Source organism: Mastigoproctus giganteus, chromosome 5 (genome assembly GCF_048544385.1).
Source record: "Mastigoproctus giganteus isolate SK-2022 chromosome 5, ASM4854438v1, whole genome shotgun sequence".
Taxonomy (NCBI): Eukaryota; Metazoa; Arthropoda; class Arachnida; order Uropygi; family Thelyphonidae; genus Mastigoproctus; species Mastigoproctus giganteus.
In genome coordinates this window covers 196,752,080-196,779,036 of record NC_143579.1, presented here as the reverse complement: position 1 = coordinate 196,779,036, position 26,957 = coordinate 196,752,080, and the positions used below count along the sequence as shown (strand labels likewise).

Here is a 26,957-nt window from a genome sequence, read left to right as displayed (position 1 = left end):
ATTATGCTTCAAGGAAGAACAGATTCCATGATCATCTGCTAGAAAAACAAAATTAGTGTTGTCAAGGCAACACTTTTCTCAGCAAGGGTCTTTTCTTTTGACTAAATCTTTGCGCAAGAAACTATACTAAATAATCTGTGGTGTGAATACCAATAAATATATAAAAATCAGACAGAATTTTGAACTGCAATTACATTAATCTCAGAAGGCAGAGTATTTCATTGAGTTTATAAGTTCACAAAAATTTCTGTAAATAATTCTAATTTATTTTTCCTCACAAAACGTTCCTCACTTTAATTCACTTAAAAGCAGAAGGAATACTTTCATTTCAATCCATAAAAAAAAAAAAAAAAAAACTTTAATTATATATTAAACAATTAGTGCAAAAATACTGTGACAAGAATGTCAAATTTGGAAAATGTTCCAAGTTAGATAATATATTTTTAAACATCTAATTGAGTAGGAATAAAGAATATTATGTTTCAGAATATGTGAAATTTGGTAACTATGGACAATTTCTACTTATGATGAAATACTCAAAAGTATTAAAAAAATCATCAGAACATTGAAGTAATGTGCTGACAGACGATCACAAAAAAAAAAAAAAAACACCGTAAATAATTCTATTAAATAAATGGAAATAGGTTGTAAAAAATACATTTATTAAATCATTCATGAAGTATAAATCTTGTCAATTTCACCTTAAACTAATATATAGTGCTTACTTATTATTAAATAAAAAATTTGTAAAAAAAGTGAGGTGGGGGGAAGAAAGAGTATATTCTAGATTTCCATGTGCTTAAGTTTGCTCAAAATGCTGTTTTATGTAATTTTGCATTAATAATGGAGTACATACGTAACTAAGCTTTAAAGTACACAAAAAAAGTGTTTGCTTTTTTTATGATTAAGAATGCAATTTTGCATGAAGTATATAAAGAAAGTAACCAAAAGAACAATGGTAAAGACACCACTAATAGATCTTAGTTCTATCACAGTGTAGGTGATAGAATGCGCAGTAATCAGTCACTAAATGAAGTGACTGATTACTGCACATTCTTTTGCACTGCTTTTTTTTTTTTTTTTTTTTGTCTGGCATTATACGGTAGAATAAGTAATGATCCACACATAGCTGAAATAAATCTTTCAACAGAATATTGGCTGTTTTTCACAAGTTCAACTTAGTTTGTCTTGATGGCAAATTTTACTGCATTGGAAAGAAAATATTTTCAGGAAATACCATTCACAGAAAGTACAATGCCTATATATATTTTTTTTTATAAAAATATCTAAAAATAGAGCTGAAACAACTGAATATAAGCAACAGATTAAAAAAGGTAGCTTGTACCAACAAATAACATGGCTAAACAGTAATAAAAAAAAAAAAATTCTAGAAGTCACCCTACTTCAGTTTTAGATTTATCATTTCAGTTGGTTACATAATGAATGGGGGGGGGAGAGAAAGTCTCATTGCTATGAAAAATTAGTCTTTGGCAATTGGAAGATATTTTTAAATATCAGTCTGAGTTATAATATACACAGAGGTATTTACACTTTCAAACACGAGGTTTCAGTTTTACCAACAATGATTGTGGTCACAAAGATAGTCACAATGTATCTTTAAGTTGGGAGAGTAGGCTTCGGAGATAACCTTTGAAGTGGAGACGTGGACATCAAAAATGGAGATTTAGTTCCTGATGGTCTATTTACCCTTCCCAACTGACATCGCACATCAACATATGCCTTCTCAATTCGAGCCAACTCCTAAATACAAATAAATGATTATTATTTCTGTTTAAAACTTGATATGCAATTATATATATACACTATTCAATTACATAGTATTTTTTAATCTAGTAATAAAGTTATACACACAGAAAACTGACATTGAGGTTCCCCAAATGATACTGATAAAAATGTATGTACACAAGCCACTGATTGATGACTGGCTTTCATTAAACACATTAAATGATAAATGTAATTAATTAACTGTTGAGGACTGAAGTATATATAATACAGAGTGAAGTATGTCCTCTTAGATGCATGATGAAACCCAGAGAGAACATATGAAATTAGAGCTGGGCAGTTGATTCACCTGGAGCAGTGGTATCCAACCTTTTCCCATATAGCGGCCACATTCAAAACTATTTGATTTGTTTCGCGGGCCGCACTGAGTGATCTGAGAAAAATTAGTGTGTTACATTTTTCACACCTTGTTACATGCAAAGGGAGGTTTCTGTTTTCATGTTACCATTTTTTATTTTCAGGCAATATATAAAAAATGCAAATTGCCAACACTTATGTGCAACAAATCTATGTGATTTATTTTTTAGATTAACTTTTTTTTTAAACAAAACTTTACTTTTTGCTTTTAAATGCTCACTTTAGAAAATTTACAACCTGAAAAGGATCACTGCTTTTCAACATTAAGGTTAATAAATAGATATAATGATGTACCTAAAATTGAAAATGTTCAAAAATTTTATTAAGTACAATACACAATTACATTTACTGAACAAAACATTTAACGAGAAATTTTTTTTTGATAATTAAACTTCAAAATGCTGTTTTAGTTCACTTTCCATGTTCACTTGAGGCATTGCATGTATATGCAATGCCTCAAGAGGAGACTTTAGGTGTATTATTTCTAATGCACTGATTCTCGTAAACAAAATTTACATCTAAGGAAAAAAAAAAAAAAAAAAATTCAGAAAGTCAGTCGTCAATCAGGTTTGTTGTGAGAGTGAAAGAGCCTGTACATATAATAAAACTCAGATGCATGTCTCTTATTGGCTGCTCCTAATCGTGTCTGACAGCTATTGCTATCAAACTACACATCATAAAAACTTGACTGAGCAGTTTTCCCCCTCTTAAGTCTTAGTATTTATTAAATTGAGATATGAACAATAGCAATATATTATTTATACTGACATCTCTTCTTTGAGATCTTCAACAATAAGTATACTCAGAAAATGAATTGATAATCTACTGACTTTTTTACATGCTGCTTACATTTCTTTTGTATAAGAGGAATATAGGCAGCATATAGCAGTAGATATTATCAATGTTTTGATTATCAGTAGATTACCATGTTTTGCTATAAGCATATGCACCATACTTATAATTTACTGAATAAATATTAATTATATGCAGCGGAGTGTTTCTTTTATTCTAACTACTATTAGGACTATAGCTGAGTTATGCCATTCAATTCTAGTATCAGAAATTCCTTTGGCAATCTTGCAGTCTACATTTCCTGGTTGCAGTCTTATTTTCTTCACAAATAATCAAAATTATTTCTATATTTGCTACACTGCATATAGGAATAAAAGTTAATCATGTAAAGAAATTTAAATGCCTCTTAATTCTAATTTCCTAAATTACTTGGTATCCCTTGGGATTTTCTTCAAATTTTTGCATGCAGCACAACAAAAATGCAAAGCCTTTAAAGTAAGAAACACAGGAACAATATTTATATAGCATAGTTTGGATTACATTATGTTGTTAATCATTATTAGGAGCAGCCAGTGAGTGACAAATAGTCTGATTATCTGTGTACATAAATACACACAGTTCTGTACAGTATGGGATTTCAAAAAAAAAAAAAAAAAAACAACAAGGACTAAGTTCCAATTTGCTGGATTTACAAGGTTGATATCATTTACCTGAAAGAAAAAAAAAAAAAAAAGAATAGAGACATTATCATAAGTAAAGACTGAAGTATATCTAGCACATAAAACTTAGTAACACAAAATAAAGGAATAAGCATATGAATATCAAATGTTTCAGATATTACTTTTCATAAAAAGTGCAGGAAAACCTTGAATGCTGTAATCCCCAAAAGAATATCAATCTGACAGAAAAGAAGTTCATGGTTCATAATAACTGCAATAATACACCAACTGTATAACTGAAACTTTATTAAAATAGGAATAATATAGTATAAGACCGGATCAAATTAAAATGATAAAATAAAATACTGATTGTACAATAAAAGCAATAAGATAAAATATAAAGAATAGCAATTACACTAAGGAATAAAAGCAATAAAATACAACTATATCTTTCAGAGGAGACTGCCTCCTTTATCAACAGTAAGACAACTTGTCATGGTACATCCTTAAATAACTGCAGGATCACTGCTCACAACATGTGTTACCATAGGAGCATGGGCAGTATCCTCCACACATGCACTGAAAATGACTCGGGAGCATGCCAGGCGGAGCCGTTCATCCCATCCCAGAATTACGGTTTCAAAGAGGGGGATGAATGTGGATTCCCCCCTGTCTCTATTAATGGTATTATGCTCAGATAATACCATTAATCTGTACAAATTGGAGCAGTATGGCATTAAGGGAAAGTTGCTACAATGCATAAAAGGATGGTTGAGTGGGAGAAGACAGTTGTTATTATTTGGTTTTTAGGAGAATTAGCAACTAAGGCCATATTGCTCCGAGGATATGCAATGGCCATTCCTTGACCTTTCCACATCCTCCGTATTTGGTGGTCACGGGCTCAAACCCTGGTCTAATCAAGAAGCATGTGATATGCACTACTGCTCCTGCCCATCTGGCTACAGAGGCACATGGGAGAAGACACAGTGGTGGTCATTGGGTACTGCTCTGTGGACTAATGTTATTAGTGGTGTCCCTCAGGGTTCAGTGTTGGGCCCATTGTTGTTTTTGTATATTTATCAATGATATTGATGAAGGTATATCAAGATTAATATCAAAGTTTGCAGATGATACAAAGGTTGGCACGGTTGTTAATAACAGTATGCTGAGAAGTGACAACTGAAATTTGACATTGACAAATGCAAAGTACTGCATATGGGTAGCAGTAAATGAAAGAGACCTTGGGGTAATTGTAATTGTGCAGTCAGATATGAAGTTTTCTGAGCAGTGCAGACAGGCTGCCAGAGTAGGTCATGGGGTCTTGTCAATTATATACAGTAATTTTGCAAGCAGGGATAAGGAGGTGGTTATCCCCTTGTATAAGGCAACACCTAGAGTACCGTGTACAGGTCTGGAAGCCTCATTTTAGGAAGGATGTAGAGTTGCTAGAATAAGTACAGAGTAGGGCAACAAGACTGGTGAAGGGAACAGATTACAAACCTGAGGGGGCATAGATTCAAACTGAGGAAAGACAGTTGTAGAATAGATATGCAGAAGTTTGCCTTTAGCCAGCATTGATTGCTGGAACAAACTTCCATCTGTTGTTGTGGAAGTTGATAGTATAAATTCAAGGCAGAACTAGACAAACATTTGAAATTAATGGATCAGTGAAATGGGAAGGGTTTTTTTTTTTTTTGCTGATACTGTATAAGCTGCTTTCTTACATCATGTGCTTCTACTAATGCTAACTGTCTTTCCTCAGTTTGAATCTATGCCTCCCTCAGGTTTGTAATCTGAGCAAGAGGAAGAATCCCCTGAGCAATTAAGCCTGCTCAATATATTCAAGGCCTTATACACCTCAATCAAATCTCCTCGCAGGTGCCTAGTCTCCAGTAGCTGCAATTTGCAGAACTTAAGCCTTTCTTCATAAGAGCACCCCTTTGTTCCCTTCACCAGTCTTGTTGCCCTTCTCTGTACTCATTCTAGCAACTCTACATCCTAAAATGAGGCTTCCAGAAGGGGATAATCACTTCCTTATCCCTGCTTGAAAAATTCCTGTATATCATTGACAAGACCCCCATGACCTACTCTGGCAGCCTGTCTGCATTGCTCAGAAAACTTCATAACATTCCCAACCCCAGAGGCCTATTTGAAGAAGTGCATGGTATTATTACCTTTGAAAGTAAGGCTGGCACCAAAGTTATTTAATCTTTCCTGGTAACTTTGTAAAAATTAAAATATGCACATAAATATTTTTAAATATTTATTTTTTCCTAGCTCAAAAAAAAGGGATTATTTATCAATAAAATTAAATGAATATTTTTTTTTTTTTTTTTATAAAAATAGTTATTTAATATTCTTTTTTGCAGTAACATCCTTCTATTATTTGATCTGGCTTCAACTTCTGGATCCAAATTCCAGAAAATTTTGGCTTACGTAACCCCAAAGTCTCAAATTATTAATTGGGCCACACCCTCATAACTATGCCAATTTTTAAAGCTATCATATGAGTCTGAAGAAAATCCATACCTATACAGCTTTAATTTGTTGACAGAATTCTAAAAACATATACATCTCATCCTGCTAAAATGTCCAGCATGCGTTTTGAAAAAGCATTACATAGTAGAAATGTGCACTATAGCATGCACATTTGCATGAAGAGTCAGGGATAGATTCCCTAAAAACAATACTTACCCATTTACAAAAACTTCATTATGTATTACACTATTATTATGTTAAAACTCAAAAAAGGTTATTAAATAAAGCATTCTGTTTTATTTTTGGGCGTGTTTTTTTTTTTTTTAAAGAAAAAAAATCTATTGCTTAGCATGCTCACCCAAAAATAGACCAGCTTCTTTTAATGTCTAAATCTACGTTGGAGGTAATTTTTGCCAAAACTTTAAGAGTTCTATATTTATCTCAATATTTGATGTTTTCCATTTTTTTTTAAACATCTATTTTTGCACTCTTTGTTTACAGTAAGGATAGTAAGAATGTATGTATATATAGAAATGAGTGTAAAATCGATTTTTTTTTTTTTTATGCATACAGAAAAAAAAAAATTTTTATGCGCCGTGACAGCATGTGGGCTTCATGCATGTAACGGCAGACAATGTCAAATAAATATGCACCTAAAGTGAAACACATTGTAAGATGACATGCTATGGCAGAATGAGCTATACGGACACTCAGGCAGCTGCCGTATAACACAGTACTTCTACAACATGGTTTCAACTCTAACACAATTGATAAATTGTAGAAATTCTCGCACAATATGGTACTCATAAAACATGATTTTGGTCTAACATGGTATTTTTGAGCTTGTGTGGGGAAACTCTGCTGTGTTGGATGTAATTTTTCAACATTTCCATTCTTTGTTGTGAATCCCCTGCTGTGGACTTGCTAGTGGCTACGTAAAACAAAATTATTGGGAAATTCCCTTCTGTGCTATTGAACTTGTGCTTGTTTGAGACGGTAAAAATTGGTGACTTTGAAGAGTGCAGTTCGTGACTTAAGGTTACTTTGGTTTTTATTTGACTGTTTATAAATTTTTCTGGGTATGTATTATTAAACTTTGTTCTTAACAACCATATTGGAATAATTTCTTTGTTGTGAATTAAATTCCAGCCGTAATTTATGTCTAAGGACATAAATAAAATTCTGAAGTTGTAAATTTTACACTAAAAAGCATATAGGACAGCATAAACTTAGCCGAGAAATTAGAATCTTATTTTTTGAATGCAGATCCTTTGACTGAAAGGAGCAAAGTTCAAAAGGAAGCTTCAAACATGCTTAGCTCCATACCAAGAAATTCAAAGATTTATCCAAGCAAAGCAAACAAACCCAGATTACTGATTTTTTAAAGAGAGAGTAGAAGATACGTGAAATCTAGATGCTTTAGATGGTGAAGATATTCTGCAACAGTGAAAACATTTTCGTTTGATTGCACTTAGCAGCAATGAAGAGGAAGAAAATGAAATGAATGTACATTATCTGACATATGTATCACAGTTATTATTTTTAATAAAAATAAAGTTTCTGATAGTTATATAAAAAAAATAATAAATAAATAATAATAATAAAAAAGTGTATTTGTGTTAGCATTTGGAACGTAACCCCATTTTTCTACTGGTTCTTAGTCCACATAACATGGTTTCACACTTCACGAGATTTTACAGGAACCTAACTACCGTGTTATACAAGGGTTACCTGTACTTGCAAAAGGGTTAACATAGAAAGGAAATCTATCACTAGCACGCAATAAAAGGATCATATCCTATTAATATTAAGTTCATTCATGAGTTGCACTATTATTACTACAAAAATTGTCCTACCATTGCTTTCTAATAAACAACTATTTCAAAAGAAATATTCTGCTGTTAATTAATGGTACAGTATAAACCAAAAGTTGGGCCAATTTAAAAGTCCAAATTTCATTTATATAAAGAACAAAAACTGAGATGTCTCTTACGGTCTTACATGCACTACTAAGGAAACTGTTTGGCATAACTATGACTAGCATTGGTTGGTCTGTCCTAAATTTTGTTTCAAACTGTACAGTTCCACCACCAACTCAGACATACAGCTGTTGCTGCCATGCTCTCTGTAGATAGACAGGAACCTAATATTCATCTGTTTCTTAGTGTGTAGCACTGGAGAAAACTTGTAGCAATAAAAGACATGGTCCTGTTATGAATTTTTTAGTAGCCAATTTACTTTGTTCGGAAACCCACTTTAAATAATAAGAACACAATCCCTATTTTGAAAATAAGTGCATATCCCTGGGGGTAAAAGGTTTTACACTATTTTTATGCACATTTTAAGTAATGGCATTATAAAAGAAATATGAATATGCAAAAACATATTTACAACCTGCCCACTAAACACAATTATTCAATACGACAAGGCTAGAAATAAACATGGAAGATATTTAACTAGGAGAGAGTAAACATAGGACACATCACAATCAGGTGGTTTCATACAGTCCAGTATCAATAACCTAGGTCAATTTGGGAGTGGTCTGAGAGAGGCAATATTGGTTGTGGCACCAGTAGCACAGAAATACTATTCAAATATTTTGAATTATTAACCCTCTTGCCAGATCAAGTAATGACAACAGGGAAGTTAGTACTAAGAAACCATAGGCGCCTCTGTAGCCAGGTGGGAAGGAGCAGCAGTGTGTAGCACATGCTTTTTGATTAGACCGGGGTTCGAGCCTGTCACCACCAAATACGGAGGATGCAGAAAGGTCAAGGAATGGCCACTGCATATTCCCGGAGCAATATGGTCTTAGTTGCTAATGCTCCTAAAAAAAAAAAAACACCCCATTATAACAATAATAACTAAGCAAATAAATGCAAAACACATATGAATAAATTTGAAATTCTCCAGGAGTTACAATACTTCAAATCAATGAAATACCTACTTATGATCATTTTGGCATTTTCATTTCAATTATGTTATAAAAGAGCAAATCTGCAACATTATTTCCTATATATGAATATAATGATTGATTTGCCACCTACTCTTCTCACCCCAAGCATTTCTGATTCAATGAAAAATTAGAAGTACCAATTCAAGATCATCTCAAATTGAATTACTTTGTTTTGTATTCATTAATTTAATTTATTTCTTGTATTAAGTAGATTTAAGAATGCAGAATAAGCCTTTGTTTATCATCTTCAGCAAAAAACTTCAACTTCAAAAAAACTTCAAAAAAACATACCTAAAAAAAAAAAATAAAATAAATAAAAGTAAAAAAAATAAACCACAATACCCTGGATGGAGATACCTGACTGTACATGCCACAATTTGTTTTGGATAACTGAAGGAAGGCCTAAACATTAATATGTGACCACATACTAAATGATTAGGTAAGTTTGATGACACTCTTCCCTGTTGAATATTTACCAAAGTGAACTATGACACAAACAGCACAAAACTCTGTTGTGTGTGATTATGGTACAATTGATTCCCCCCCATTTTAGTGGCACAAAAAAAAACTAGGGCTATAATGCACCATCCAAATATGGTATTGGAATATTTGCTCAAATTACTTACTTTGGTCTGACTAGACAGTGCAAGCTGCAACTTGTTCAATTCAATAAGCTTCTGATTTAATAATAAGTGCATGTTATCTGCCTGATTTGCAGATTCTCTAGCTCGTTCCTCTGCCTCTTGAAGACGAAGTAATAGCTTCTCTGATGACAGTTTATTATTTTGGACTACCTGTTAAAAAAAAAAAAAAAAAAAAAAAAACAAAACACACACCTATAGCAATTTGCAAGATTTAGAACAAAAGTAATAAACACTTAGTAACTATGTAATATACTACTCATGACGATCTGAAATCAGATTAGAATAAAACATCAGTACCAAGCTGAAAATAGAAATGTATGAAAAAATGTAGTGGGCTTTGTTTTGCAATTGCCTGCAACCAGAGGCATACAGGTTGAAACAAAAGCAAAGAAAACAGCTGTAGCATCTTAATTCATTATTTGAAACCAGGTTTTCAAAAATTGTTGGACAGTATCTAATTAAAGGTATACAAGAATAATTTGTTTCATCTAGTGTAAGTTGTGACAACACCACCAAAAAGGTTTTTAATAAGGCAGAGCACTTGTTCTGTAGTGGCTGATGCAGAACATTTTGCTCTTTATGGTAAAGTAAAGTAGTCCGAGAACCACTAGTTTAATCAACAGATTTATTATAAAATATTATTATTATCATCAGTCATATGGTGCAAGGAAGCCTGAGGCTTATGCTGCACCAGCCAAAAAAATTGAGCCACCCTGAGAGAGAGATCAGGACCCTGGGTGTGCCAAGCCCATACTCACCAGATGTTAGTTCCTGGGGTTATAGTATTGTTTGGTAGATAAAGACTTCAAAAGAGAGTGAGAGAGTGGGTATCAAGCCAAGAATAAATTATTATGCTATTGTATCTAATATTCATGAAAGCATTTTGCATATAATTTACACTGATGAAAGAAATATATATCGAGTGGCCAACAATATACTGTAGTTTTGGGTGGTATGATTTTGACTTTAAGATCTCAGAAAGACTATAGATCAGCAAAGAAACATTTTTCAGCTTGCATGCCAAAAAATTAATTTTCATGTGAAAATAAAGGTTTTTACAATAAAAAAATGGTAACAATACTCAAGTTTCTAATGAGTACTTTGTTGCTACATAATTTCACATACAATTACAGTTAACAATATGTGGCTGATAGACCACAAAACATCAAATGAAAAATACTTTTCTTTTAAAAATATAACTGTGCACCACAGCAGCAGCTTAGTCAGCACAGTACATTGCCATCTGCCATGCATTTCGAGCAGTTTGAGTTTCAGCCTTGGAGGAATTTCTAAAGATTTTTCAATCAGGGCTGACTTAGGCAGAAGTAGAGTTCCCTATCAGTTATTTACAGGTGGTCCCTACTTGCTTCAACATGTGAACAGTCAAAATAGATACAGCCATAGGAATCAATGGAAAACTACTGGAGTTTTGTATAATCATCTAATTAATCTGTGCAATTTAAACCTGGGCTGCAAACCATTTTGTAACAAAGGGGGTGAATCAAGAGGAGCACTATATAAATTATGAGTGGCTGCTGGCCAGTATATTTTTCTATACATTCCTTTTGCATGTGTACCATAGGTTCATCGCTGATCTAGATGGAAAACTTTCATCCATTGGCCAGATGGGACTTTCTTGCAATTCCAGAACTAGTGATCCATGTAATCGCAGATTACAAGATTCATATCCATTGAATTTGGCAGCCAAGGTAGCAACCTGGAAGTCACTTTCGTGTTTGGCAAACCACTTTCAAACAAAACTTTCAACATGGCAGGGCACATTATCCTGCCAGAACACACCTGTGCCATCCAGGAAGTCACCACAAAGGGGGTGTACCTCATCAGCTACAATGGATAGGCATTTTTAGCATTTAGAGTGTGGTCTATGGGTATGAGGGATCTAAGCGATTCCCAGAAAAACAGCCACCATACAAAAATACTATCACCACCTGCCTGTTTCAGTCAGACTAGGACATCTGAGTATTCCTCTCCACAGTTTGTTACTGTAACCTCCATCTAACATCCACTCTGCATAGCAGCAAATACAATTCATCAGAAAAGGCAATTTTTTCTCTAGTGGTCAATGGTGCTGTTGAGGCTTGTTGGTGATAGGTGGATGTAAGCATAGGTATCTTGATCGTGCACATACTCCAGAGTCCCATACTGAGGGTTTGTTGGATCATGGCTTTAGAAACACCACTGGCTGTCCCCTGGTCAGCCATTACTGTTTTCCATCTAATTAGCTTGCACAAGGCAGGGTAGCCTACATTCATCATAACCATTGATGAGGCATGCCTGCCCACCATTGGCCCTGCAACTGCTCTGTCTAATAAGACCACTCTTAATACCTTAAGAGTGGTCTTATATTAGATTACAGCATTCTGCAAAGAGCCCACAAGATCTGTAGTTTCTGCAATATTGATGCCCTTCAAATAGTACCCAACAATCCCTTTTTTGAAGTCTGTCAGTACTAGATCAACATATGAGGTTTTGCATTGTTGATCAAGTACTTTGAATGGACTGCATGACAAGAACCTGCAGTACCACATTTACCAGCCCTCACTGCAACACAACTGTGCTACCTGGTGGGGAGGAGCAGATTGCCAAAACAAAAGGTACTGTCCAGTCAAAAGATGTTTTGACTGGACAGTATATCACTTAGGAACCTTACTCAATCTAAAATCATTAGACCTATTTTCAATTAGTTGAGGGCCGAAAACATCTTTACATTTCATTTTCAAGACAAGATGCGTAGTGACAGATCTTCTGGGCAATCTCCAGCATAGAAATGTAGTTGCAGGAAGTAGCTACATAATTACATTCAGTTAAAATTGGAAACTGAAGGTTGCAGAGAGGCTTTCATCAAGAATTTTGTCTTGAAAATGAAATGCAAAGAAGTTTCAAAACATCAAAATTTAAAATAGAAAACAAAAATTGAAAGCATCAAATCAAAAATAAATATGCCGATAACATTTGGGTAAGGGCTCAAAGATATATGCACACTTGCATGTTTCAATAATTTAATTTAACAAAAGAACTACAGGTGACCCCCGCTTAACGCTGATAATTCGTTCCGTAAAAACAGAGCTGTTATTTGTTATTTTTTTTTTTTCCTTTTAGGAGCATTAGCAACTAAGTCCATATTGCTCTGGGATATGCAGTGGTCATTCTCTGACATTTCCGCATCCTCCGTATTTGGTGGTTACAGGCTCGAACCCCGGTCTAATCAAGAAGCATGTGTTACACACTGCTGCTCCTTCCCACCTGGCTATGGAGGCACCTAAAAAACAGAGCGCTAAGTGAATCCACGCTAAGCGAGCGTCGCATTCCCATAAGGTAACATTATGTATTTGTGAGTTGCGGTCAGTGCCATAGGATATTTCCTAATCAATAATAAACGGTAGTGAAAAGATGCACAAATGTCGGTCAAAATATTTAATATTCGAATATTTGTACATATAAAATATTCTGCATTACATACGTATATAATTATGTGGTAACTATTTACGTATCAAAATGAAACTTACAATTCCAATTAAAATCATGAATTTAATTGATCTAAATTGAATTTAATTGATGAATGAATTTAATCGTGAAAAATGTGTTGATTTTGGGTTGAACTTTGGCTCTCTTCCAAAACTAAAAGGGATATTAATTTTAAATCCCCTGCAGCGTTACCACCCAACAATGAAATCAACCGATCCTTCGCCGCTTTGAAAGCTGGCATGTTTTTTTCTTCTTTCGATATGAAACTTCTTTTAGGCATTCGTTTCCACAAAATGTCCTGCTTCATCTATGTTAAAAACTAATACCCCTCTTCGATAATTTTAACAAGTTCTTTTTTGAAAGTTTCGGCTCCTTCTGCACCTGCGTCTTTGGCTTCTCCCTGGATTTTAAATTTATTCAACCAACCCTTACTAGTTTTTAATGGTTCCACTTTTTTTTTCGGCCAAGTTTTCTTCAATCATCATATTGGCTAATATCTCTTTTTTTAATAATATTTAACTTAATTGAATTCTGCACTGGATATTATCTTCAATAAAATTAGTTAAAGTCTTTCCATTTCAATCCTAATAGCTGGCCTAGCCCTAGTTGCTTGCAGTGGAACAGTTATCTTTCCTGCTGCTAAAATTAATTCTTTATTTATTTTTTTTTATAATTGTTCTTACAGTTAAACTTTTAAGTCCTAAATTATGGCACACATCCGCTTGTCTTTGACCTGAATCGATTCGCTTCAAAACGTCTAATTTAATTTTCAAATTCAGTCTTTTTCTTACATTTATAGTCTTCGTACTGCCTCAGACGTTGCTTTTTCATTCTTATCGGCCATTATTAACTCTTCGAAAATGTAACTGCGTTGGTTGCATCAATTATGATACAATGTTCAAGTAAACTGTGTTTTGCACGATGTCTAATACGGTACTGAGTGATGACTAGACTTCGGATAAATGCATACAACGCAAATATTACAAGCAATATACTTGATCATTTTTTAAAATGTTGATCCCAGAACTACGTAACAAGTTACTGTACTGCAATTAAATTAGTGTGCGAGAAAATTTCACTAAGCATCGGAAAATTTCTCAAGTCTGCGTGGGAAACGTTTTAATGTTGTTTTGCTATTCATTTTCAAGCTATCGACTCCATCAAATGAAACGATTTCGTTAAATATGCCAAAAATGCAATCTGTAAAAGAGCGTTATAGTGATCTGTGACAGCGTTATAGTCAGATATGGGTTATAATATAAGAACAGCATTATAACGGGGCCTGCTGTATTTCATTTTATTAATTTCAAATTTTATACCATATGTATAATTTACAGGATCTCTCTCTCTCACACACACACACACACACACTTTAGCCACTTGTGGATGCGGATGGTAAAGGTCAATGCAGTGAAGTATTCAGTTGGTTGTTCTTTACGCTATTTACATGTGTTAGAAATTTATTACGCTAACATTTTTTTATAATTGTGCTATTAATAAATTAAATAATAAAGTGATAGTTGTGTGCAGTTTTTGCCATTGTGTTATAAAGTTTTTAATTTAATAGAATAAAGAGATGCCATGTCTGGTAAAGTAGTTCATTGAATCCTAGTGCAATATTCAAAGGATGGAATCTGGTGAAAGCCACCGTAATTGCATGCGTAGGGGCTATGAATATGCCTCCATTGACTATTACTACAAACTATGAAGAATGCTAATAAAACAATCGATAGAAAGTGGTAGGTAAAATTTTTGGTGCCCAGAACCTAACCTTGTGATTTCTGATTGACTCCATTATATAAAGGGTTCCATTTGCGCCAATCCCCCCAGGAACCTAACCCCGACGTAAATCGAGGGTTACCTATATATATATATATATATAAAAAAAAAACTAAAATATGCCAGTAGCATGGTAAACTAGTAGAGTGAAAATAAACTTAACCAATAAAATAACAAAATAATAAAAGTAAAATAGGGGGGAGGGTGAGAAAATAAAGAGAAGAGGGTACTGTTGAAGCAACGTTCCTAAAATGATTTAGAAAATACGAGCCAATGACATTAGCTTTGACTTTTTTTCTTATTTACTTTTTTTTACTACTTACTTTTTACCCCTCTATTTAATTTTTGAATTATATATATTTCCCCCCCCCCCTTTTTTTGGTACACCAATTCTCAATATCCTGCCACTGGATTTTTAGTGGAGATGAATGATAATTACAGCTGCTTTGAGCTACTTTCTGGACTAGTACTTCATGCTAATGTTTCTTCCAATTCAAATATGTCACTGTCAATATATGTCTCACACCACAGTATATCTTCTTCCATCTTAATAGCCTCACCAGTTATGAATGGGGAGGCTGTTATGTTATAAGTTATATCATGAAATCTCATATCTATCAACAAGCCACTTGTGCATGGATTTGCACCTGTAAAACATGAAGCTCATTTATTACTTTCTTTTTCATAACTCTATGATGGTGTACAGATTTATAAATTATATCCAGTGTACAGTTTTAATGCACGGGTCTAATACAATATGGTCTTCACTGCACTGCCTATATCACTGTTGTCACTGATAATTCAGTACAACTGCACTGTAGCCAGGTGGGCAGGAGCAGCAGTGCGTAGCACATGCTTCTTGATTAGACCGGGGTTCGAGCCCGTGAGCCACCAAATACTGAGGATGCGGAAAGGTCAGGGAATGACCACCGCATATCCCCGGAGCAATATGGCCTTAGTTGCTAATGCTCCTAAAAACCAAACAACAACAACAACTGCACTGATAATTCAGTATAAAAGTTATTCTTTTATTCATCCCCTGTAGCTGTCCATGCTTCTTTACATACTCAAAGAATTTTCCTCAAAAGAGGCTTGAATATTTCTCAAATGGATAATGTGTTGGAATGTATCCAGAGTTACACAGGCTATGCTGGTCACAATCTATAACAACTCTGGTTGTGAATGACTGCAAAATAAAGCTAATCACAGTTTTCATATATTTCCTTCTCTGCCTCACTAGATATTTCTAATAACCATGGTCATTATGCCCTAGACTGAAAGAGTCTTCCTAATTTAAGATAAATGCAAATTAAAACTAGTAAAAAAAAAAGTAAAGTGCAGCCATTATCAACCCACTGCAGGATGGAAGCCTCCTCAACAATTCATGCTGAGGGAATGGACCATAATCTGCCACGCTGGTCCAGTGCGGGTTGGCAGATCGACCGTATTCAGCAGTCAGGGGCTTGAACCCTGGTCTACTCAAAGAGCATGTGCTACTGCACTCCTGCTCCTGCCCACTCGGCTACGGAGACCCGCATTAAAACTAGATAATTTACCAAATTATAAAAATTTCCTGAACATATGAGGAATAGAGATGATTACCTTCTTTAACTGATAGTTTTACAGACAGAATATTCTACGAAACAACAGCCAACGTAATTGTGTAGAAGCTATGAATATTTTATAACTTTCCCCACATGTTTAACCAAACTTTTAGCATTCAGAGTGTGGTCTAGGGCAGTGCTTCTCTAATTACCTGTGGTGAAGGACCAGGTTCTTTTATTTCCAATCGGTCGCGGACTGGTGCCGCTTCGTGGACCACATTGAGTCAGCACTGGTCTAGGGGCATGAGTGATCCAAGCGATTCCAATGAACCTTTTGCAAAGAAGATAGTTTTATCTCATTTATTTCTCCCTTTATATCACTTTGTTTATGCTGTATAAAAGCATACCACCATATAGTGCAAGCCTTGGCTATTGTGATTAGCACATGTAAGGAATACTATCAATTAATGAATTTTTTTTTTATAAAGCCATTTACCTTGTTAACCCACTATAGCATAAAGACAATTCAATGATTTAACAAATCACTGGACAGATTAGCAAGTGTGTGTGTTCACTTATTCATGTTTCCTGCACTTAATACTTTTGATTAATTTATGTTTACTCAACTGACTATCACTACTCCTAGATAAGTGTTTAGGGGGGGGGGGGGGGAGAGAGACTATAAGATAGTCATAGCATGTTGTAGTTTGTATCATTATTTAGTGAAACAGATCTGCTGTTTAAGTTCATGAAAGCTATGAATAATGAATGTTTGTTAATGCAAGTAGAGCATTTTAAAATTTAACTTTTATTGAGAGAATTAATGGGATTTCCTAAGTTATGCCAGAATCAAACAGTGATAACATCTGCCAAAAGTTTAAAAGGAATACTTGCAGACTGGATAACAGAGGAAGTTAATGCTGAAAATATTGGTAATAAAAATGTATTCAGAAGGTAACTTGATGATTAAAGATTAAGCAACATGAAACTAATAAGGTAAGAGAAGTTAACTTGTTTAATTTTAAAAGAAATGTGACTGCATCAGAATTCTAAAGAGTGGCTCACTTTACAGACTTGCACAAGAATACTGGAAAATAACTCATTTTAATAATTCAGAATGCTATTTAACCTTGCACAATGAATACACTAATTTTCTCTAAAAAGAAGAACATTTACCATTGCTGCAATTACTGCATGTATTAATGAATGTTCATTAATGTAATAAGGCTAGATAGGTTAATTTTCTGGTGGCCACTGATGTTTCCATTGAAGTGCCATCCTTTGTAAAATCTAAAAATTTTACAATCTGTTTTTATTAAGAAACATTGTCATTTGTTTGATGACAAACCACAGGGAATCTACGCTACCCATACTTGTGCTGTTTTTGAAAACAGTTTAAGTAAAGTCAAAAGAACTACAGTAAAGAAAAACAAAATACTAATTTTTTCTTAGTTTCAGTGGGGAGAGGGAATTACATTATCCCTCTAAAAGTTATGCACAATTTTAATGTTTTGCAATAAATGCTTTACACAGGCACATTATTAATCCTCTGCTTCAGTTTGAACTATTACATGTATAATCAGGAGTTTATTTTTAGGGTCAACATTGTGCTTAAATTTTATTCCTTAATGACTATTAATCATGAGATTTTTAGGTATCAACTGAGAAAGGGTTTGACAATAGTACATGGGGGAGAAAATTCAGAAATGCTTATGAATTTCTGCAATTTCCTTTTTCATGTATGTGACTTTCATGTATAAACACTGCTGACCTCAATTTCATGTTATGAATTATTAAAGAAACCAAAATTTTGAGTGGGATTGAATTTTTTTTTTTTAATGCAGGAATAATTTGAAAAACATTGAGGATAGCTACTACCCTCCCCAAGACAAACTTTATAAATTGATTTAAAAATGTCCCAATTTTGATGGTACCACAGGGATATGATCTGAAATCTTATGGAAATCCAATGTTTATCTCATGCAAAGAGCACAAATTCTGCAAATTCGTGGCAGACAGTATGCATGTAACAGGGTTTCAAAACAGAAATTAATACTTGAACTATACTTAACAGTGTTGGAAAATGTTACATGTTCAATGTGTCCCCCACATTTATCAAAAATGTGTCAAGTGTGAAGTTTCAAAAAACATGCTCCAACACAGAAAATGTCTTCAATTGTTTTCTTCAGCACAGAAATGGTTTGTGGATTCTTCTTGGAGAACAGTCTTCAAGATAACCCAGAGATATTTCACTGGGTTTAAATACCAACTATTTACTTAGTAATTAAACTAATACTTTTGCTATACATCTCAAGTGTTTAGAAACCATGCTGTTATTAAAAATATCGTTGGCAACAGTAAATACTCTCCAGTATTTAATGTTGCCAACATTAAATAACTCCTGGAGAGTATTTACTATTGCCAACTAAATCTCAAAACCTCTCTATAGAGTAATAATGTTATAAAAAATTTGAAGGTTGTAAAACTGCAAATAAAAAGGAAGAGTATGATGAGAAAAAAAAACTCCAAAAATGAATTGGCCATTTGTTACAAAAAAAAAAGCTGCGACAGCCTGTTCCAAGACCAGCTGGTCCATCATTAAACAGCATGTGTTTCTAGTGACAACATGCAAATTTAAAGCTGTTGTAAAAGAAACCAGGCACCTCCGGAGCCAGGAGCAGCAGTGCGTAGCACACGTTTCTTGATTAGACCAGGGTTCAAGCCCTTGACCACCAAATATGGAGGATGTGGAAAGGTCAGGAATGACCATCGCATATCCCCGGAGCAATATGGCCTTAGTTGCTAATGCTCCTAAAACCAAATAACAACAACAAAAGAAACCATTCAACATGAGCTGCCATGCGATATACAAAATCAGTTTAAAGTTTATATAGCCGAAACTGTTGAAAGTAATGCAATACCAAAGTAATTCACTACAAGGTAGGTAGATTTGTTCTGCTATGAGAATTAAAATCATCACATTATCCATGTAAATAAAAGATGTAAATAAGTTCATTTGTCTGTGTTCCTCTAAAACTGCTTGATCATTAGGCATCTAAAAATCCTCTCAAATTCTCAACATCTTGATCCCCAAGGTTTCCAGATTTTAAAGGGTTTACTGTATAAGCAACTGGAACATGTTCAGAACACCAATTATTTTAATAAATACCATGTAGACTTACTGACTGCATATGAAAATTAAAAATAATTAGTCATCATAATTAAAATGGAATAATGCTCACATGCAAGGAAGACTTCTTAGATATTTCAACCACCTCACCATTCTCACTCGAAATATCACCATTTAGATGATTTCCATTTTCCAACTTTCCAAGTTTTCCCCTGAGTTCAGCATTTTCCTTACGTAGCTTTTTCAACTCAAGATTCTGTCTATCCAGTTTTATGGCCATTTCAGATACTCTTCTTTCAGTTTCCTAAAAAAAAAAAAAAAAGAATTTTCACAAGTCAATATACAATTATGGGGAGGGGAAGACTTCTCTCTTGACATCCAAGGAAGCAAATTTTTAACAAAAAAAAAAAAAACACCCAAAAAAAAACCAAAAACTCTCATTCAAAGCAACTTTTTAAGCTTTTAAATTTAAAACTAAAATTTATACACCTTTTTGTAAAAGTTTAGATGTGACATGATAGAAGATAAAATGCATATTTGATAAATTTTCAGAGGATTAATGTTGTAAGTGTTCTTAATAGCTATTTCCTGTTATTATAACCATAGAAAGACATTATTATAGAATATAATACACACTTGCAACTGTGTTTCTCTCAGAATCTGACCAGAAACTCCAGTGTCTTGTTTTTAGTTATGACATGAATTGGACATATTAGCCTAAGAACTTCATACCTATAAATGCTCACTATACCTACAGTCCAAGTGTCTACTCCATCTATGAGATGGACTGGGCAGTACTACTGCACTACTCAAGGTGGTTTCTTTTTCTATTCATTATCCACGAGATATTGGCAGTTCTTGTAGAAAATGGACTCATTTCCCAGGAGTAGTCAGGTTCCAGCACACATTCACCCACTACTCAAATTCATGCCATTATTTGAAAATGCCAGACTAGCAGCCCTACCGAGAAACTTCCCCTCCAAGATTTTTTTTTTTTTTTTTTTAAATAAATAATTAAAACCTGTCACAGATACCTTGGAGATACATATATTTTTTAAATAGGACATCTTTGACTATATCGGTGAAAAAAAAAACTTATTTCAGAGGAATGTCCCCTCCTCATTCTGCAGTATATATAAATAAAAAACCTTAAAAGAAGATTAACAATATAAGTGGCACACTGCTGTTATATTTTTAATGTTCAGGAAAACTTCCTAAGTATAGTCAAAACAGAAACATAAGGTGGAACCTCTGGCTTGGTTCACCTAGTTCCAGGGAAGACAATTCCAATTAAATACACATTAGGTCCCTACCCTGCATCCACCACTAGTATAAATATCCAAAGAAGTCTCCCAAACACAGATGAGATTGAATCTGTGAACAATAACATGTCTGTGTAGCTAACATAGCAAAACCTGAGTAATTTTCCTGTGGTATTTCCTGTCTCCCAATTAACGGCTATAAGATGCTATCATTAATTTTTATCAAGTTTTTTTTACTATAGAAGCAGGTACAGTCCTTCAAAATGTATTGTTCTTTAATGTATTTGTTAAATTTATTAAATTATGTTAAGTTATGAGCATGTAATGCAATGTACCATAGCTTTTTTATGATCAAATTGCAATTTCCTGCAGTCTGCATCATTTCATTGGTCTTTGAATGCATCAGCAGCTTAGGTGATATTGCACCATAGCAGGTTATTTCTGTAAAGTGTGAGTGTTCACAGGTTGATTTGCATGCTGTGTGTATGCCACAGAATCTTAAAAAATCAAAATGCTAAAAAGTCTAGAATAATTCATTTGGGAGAACCCCACTCCCTCCAACTCAAATCAGTTAACTACAGCCCTAATTGAAGACTTAATTTCTCTGGTCTATGATGACTCTTCCCCAGACCTCTCCAAATAAGTGACAGGCAGCAAATCACTATACTGTCAGAGAACCTGCATTCATATCCTTCAGCTCCTCCATTCCAGATTAAATTTAAAAAAAAAAAAAAAAAAAAATTATGAGGGGCATTTGAAAATTTTGTGACCCAAGTATGAAGGGTTTATTTGAGGAGTCCTCTAACATGTTACTTTTATTCCAAAGGGGCTTTTCAACAAGTCCCCTTTGGAGTAAACACTTTTGCCACCCATGCTGCAATGCAGCAATAACATTACTGTTAGTGGGAAAATGATGGATACCAACTAGGTAAAAGCCATTACCTTGCTAGAATAAGACTCCTTTGCAGAAATTTTCTTGTCATTTGTCTTTTTCACCCAAATGCCTCATAAGGTTTGCATAATGTCTGAGACTGCCTGGCCTTTTTAAAAAGGTAATCCACTAGCTACACTCCAGCATCCCGAAAAACCAATGCCATCGCCTTGCCAGCAGATGGAATCAACTTTGCTTTCTTTGTAGGGAAGAAGAGTTGTTTCCACAATCTGAACTGCTCCATTGTTTCTTGCTGAAAGTGATAGACCCACGTCTCATCCACTGTCACACACCTTGCAAGGATATTTGATGGATCCGCTTGAAAAGTATGCAAATGTTCACTTGACTTGACAAGTCTTGTGTATTTTTGATCTGCTGTTGAAAACTTTGGGACCCATCATGTTGATACCTGTTCCATAGTAAGAACCTCTAATTACGTGATACACACATTCAGATAAGCTACCTGAGACACTAGCAATGTACTAAACTATTAGTTTTCACTCACTTATCACCAGATCATGCATACTGTCAACTTCTGGAGTAATAAACATTGCAGGTCTTTCACACTGTGGATCATCTTCCAGGCTCTCTCTCTCCCTCATATAAATTCTGATGCCCACTTTTTAACCTATCATGTTGATAGGGTTTTGGGTAAGGCAAGAGTGCTACACTGCTTGACAAAATTAACAAAACACTTAGAAAAACATGGTGTAACTCGTGCAACTTGCAAGGGGGACAAAATTTGGTATGGTGGTGTAACATAGAATGATGAATTGAGGATACAAGAAACTTCAGACAGGTATAAGGGACATTTATAGGGGTTGTATAAGAATTATCAAAAAGGTCACTTACAGAAGTTGATAAAAGATGCTCGAAAATACATCAAATGACATCAGTAGAGTGTATGGTCCCCTCAAACAGCTAAACAGACCTTACAGCGATGAACCTTGATTGATATAAGGGTGTTGATAAGATTCTGTGGCAACAAATCCTATTCTTCCACCAGCACAGACCTTAGCTGACCAAATGACCAAGTAGTTAGCTGTCAGCATTCAATGCAATCCCACACTTGTTTGGTCAGATTTAAGAATGGTGATTGTGCTGGCCATGGCAATTGTTGGATATCCTTAGTTTCAAGGTATTCCTCCACCACTTGAGCTCTATGTGCTGTGGTGTCGTGCATGAAAAGAAAATCTGGGTCAACTGCACCCCCCTAAAAAAGTCACATATAGGGTTGATCTGTTCTCAGTACCTCTGTGCAGTTACAGTACCCTTATCAAAAACATGAAGAGGGGTGCTTCCATTATTCACCCCGCAAGAGAACAGCTTTCACCATAAGTGTCCCTTTCTCTGATGTTGGAGGCTGCACAGCATCCAGGTATCATTGTAAGGGGGATTTTTCCATTATATCAAACCAGTGATGCAAGGGCCTTGAATCATTGAGCATATATAAAATTTAGTTCTCTTTAAGTAAGAAGAGGATTGAATATTATATTGTTTTATTTATCATTCCAGAAATAGTCAAATAAGTTTTAGAATATATACTATGGCACTATACTGATACTGGAGTGTTAATCCATAACTCAGCCAAAATCTTGAGTTGCATCTCTGTCATGTGTGTGTGTGTGTGTGGGGGGGACGTTTGAGAAGTTTACAGCCTAAGTATGAAAGGTGAGTGGTGCAGTTTTAAAAGTTTCTGCACTTTAATGTATAACAGTCTAAACAGTAACCCACCAATTTCATGCAGTTTCAGTAATGGTATCAGCCTATTACAAGAATATCGTCAGCGTAGCGCAGGTATAGTTTTAGTTCAGGGGGAAAGGGGTGTAGAATTTGGCTCTCAATGGCAGCTAGGTAAATTTCGGACAATGAGGCCGAAATGCCTAGGCCCATCGGTAAGCCAAATATTTATTGAATTTTATCCCACTTACTTTACAAGCCTTATGCAAGTTTTTAGAAACAGATGATACCTTAACAAAATGTACCTCCCTTTCTATAGACCATATTCTTGAGCTCACCACCCTTCTATTAGAAGCAAGATATTTTAGATTTAACAAAAAAAAAAAAAAAAAAAAAAAAAAGTTTTCAACAAATTGGCTTACCGACGGGCCTAGGCATTTCGGCCCCATTGACCGAAATTTACCTAGCTGCCATTGAGAGCCAAATTCTACACCATTTTCCCCATGAACTAAAACTATACATGCGCTACACTGATGACATTCTTGTAATAGGCAACAGATCCATCACTGATAACCTCTTTGTAAAACTCAACTCTATACATGACAGACTTGTTGTTATTTGGTTTTAGGAGCATTAGTAACTAAGGCCATATTGCTCCATGATATGCGGTGGTCATTCCCTGACCTTTCCGCATCCTCCATATTTAGTGGTGACGGGCTCGAACCCCGATCTAATCCAGAAGCGTGTGCTATGCACTGCTGCTCCTTCCCACCTGGCTACGGAGGCGCCACATGACAGACTTAAATTCACCCTTGAAATTGGACAAAACAATCAGATAAATTTCCTCAATCTCACTATCTATATAACAGGCACAAAATTAAATGAAAATTTTCAGGAAAAATACAAACACCAGTAAATACCTACATTTTGCCTTCATTACCCCCTAAACACTAAAAAAGCAGTTTTATATAATAAAATTCACAATGCACTAAAAGTACAGCTCCTCACCAACCAACCTTTACAACGAAATCCAATATCTCACCGAGAAATTTATATCCAGAGGTTACCCCCACCATCTTATTTTAAACAATCTCCATTGCTAAAAATAAAATTAAACTTAACAATCCAACTAAAGACAACAATAAAACAAACATCCGTATAGTAGCCCTTATCACAATGAACTCTTAGGACAGTTCCGCAATCTATTTAATGACACCGATATCTCCCTTGTTTTTTCCACCTACAACAAATTAGGATCCTTCTTCAGCTCCCACACACACAAATATCCTACAAATGACCTCAATAATATAATATATCTCATTAATTGTCAACCAAACTGTAATACATGTTACATCAGAAGTACCACTACCAAATTTGGCTCATCCAAAACATCCAACACCCATGCATACTATCATTTCCATAGTCTCATGTCTAACCAATCTGTTACAGAACTTACAATTCATGCCCAGACCCACAACCACATCCCCCTCATTGACTGCCATTTCCATCATTAAACTAAAATCCAGCTACAGAATACTTCAATATGAAGCCCTAGCTATTGGCACCACTCAAACCTTAAAATTCTAAATTCCAAACTCCCCTTCAATCTTTCCCCAATTTGGAACCTCTCGCAATTAAAGTTCCCACATGTCAAAAAAGGCATCACGAGAGTATAAATTATTTCTTAAATATCATGCACATTCACTCTCCACACATTGCCAACTGAAGACGTTTTAACCAACGAAAGTCCCCGTAACGACTACTGGCTTCACCGTATTCACCTATTTAGTTTTCAATTATTCTTTTGCTTCTTTACTTCAATGACAACCAAGGATTGGATGTGTACACTTCTGTTTCCTTGCACCTATTTTAACTCAGTCAACACTTACCTACTTCCCCCCCCCTTTTAATATGCTTAACAATTCAACCTAAATATTAACCACGCTGCCTAAGTAAGCCATCGCAGATTAATTCAAGGTGAGTACCATTTTCTAAGCATTTGCTATCCTTTACTAGGATGTGGTTACAATATTGGTGGAGGATGCCCCTTCCTCCACCAATATAGTAAACACATTATTAATATAAGCAATATTCATAGATGGCTAGAATGCTTTAAAGGAGGAACTGCTGACATTTGTTACCATCAGAGCAGAAGACCAAAGCCTGTGTGCACTGAAGAAAATAACAAGATTTTGGATGAAACAATTCAAAAAGACTCAGACATACATACATACATACATATTTTTTTTCATTTATTGGGTAAAGTGGCTCCCTAGCCAAAAATCTGGCAAATCCACTATTCATATTATATACATGGTACAATATACAAATAGTAACAATATCTTACATACATGAAAACATTGTACATCATCAATTAACTCAATTAGCATGACATGATGAACCAACACTATACCGTGAAATGGTCAAGCCAAACTCAGCTACAGCACAAGCAGGATAGACAGAATATTGAACAGCAAACCACACATCAAGTGCTATGGCATTCAAAGATAAGTGAAAATAAAACCCACAAGTGACATTACTTATAGATCAACCCTTGTACATTCTGAGCTTTGATGAGAGAAGAAAAAAAAAAAAAAAAACCACTAGTTTCATGGCCACATACATTGGTGCAGAGGTGTTGCCACAACCCCCCCCCCACCCTAAATATGGGTAATGCCAGTGATAAACACTAGGACATTTCTTGCATAGAAAAAAAAATTGTATTAAGACAAGTTAGTCAAAACATGCTTACCCATCTGATAGATATTTATGAGAGAAGTCGGGGGACCAAAAAAAAAAAAAAAAAAAATGTAAAGTCAGGCTCAAAAATCCACAATTTGTTAATAAATTAGCAAAACAAAAAAATGTTTTAGTTCAAAAAGTTTTGGTAATTTATTACCATTTCCTATCTCACCAGGTTTATATATAAAAAAAAAAAAGAAAAATTAAGATCATACTTGCATTCAAGTATCACGAAATATGTACAAATAATATTTTATGAGAAAAAACACGAAATTTTAAATTTTCTGACCAGCGTTTTGACTGTTTTTTAAATTTTTCCTTTTTGAATTGCTCTATAATTAATGTACATAAATCTACACAATGTTACAAATAATACTCGTAATAACCTAAAGATAATGACAGCTACTGTATCATAAAGTAACCGCAAATAATTTTACAAAATAACAATTAAGAAATAATGCAAAGGTGTATGTAAATTTTTAGGTTCTGGGAACATTTGTTATTGATATCACTGATTAAGTGCACTGTTTTTCATCTATGTTGGTTTTTTTTTGTTTTTTTGCTGCCTCAATATGCTGTTAGTTTTGTTGTTTACAGTAAGTGTAAACAACTAAATATTATGAGCCAACCTATGAGATGATGGCATCCTGCTAAATCAATTAGAGGACACTTGCATTCATGCTAGAAACTACTTGTCTTGCTCACTCATACATA

The 26,957-nt window shown here is 34.6% G+C and overlaps 1 protein-coding gene across 1 annotated transcript in view; it reads right to left on the bottom strand.

Annotated features, from left to right (window-relative positions):
• Positions 1-1,453: 1,453 nt before the first annotated feature.
• The window catches only part of LOC150085975 (uncharacterized), a 76,887-nt gene continuing 51,383 nt past the window's right edge, over positions 1,454-26,957 (bottom strand). Inside the window, exons 5-7 of the mRNA XM_090373627.1 lie at positions 19,741-19,932; positions 9,672-9,839; positions 1,454-1,761 (exon numbers count right to left, since the gene is read on the bottom strand). Of these exons, the coding sequence (XP_090229753.1) occupies positions 1,618-1,761; positions 9,672-9,839; positions 19,741-19,932 (504 nt within the window). The 3' untranslated portion in view covers positions 1,454-1,617. The remainder of the gene's footprint in view (positions 1,762-9,671; positions 9,840-19,740; positions 19,933-26,957) is intronic.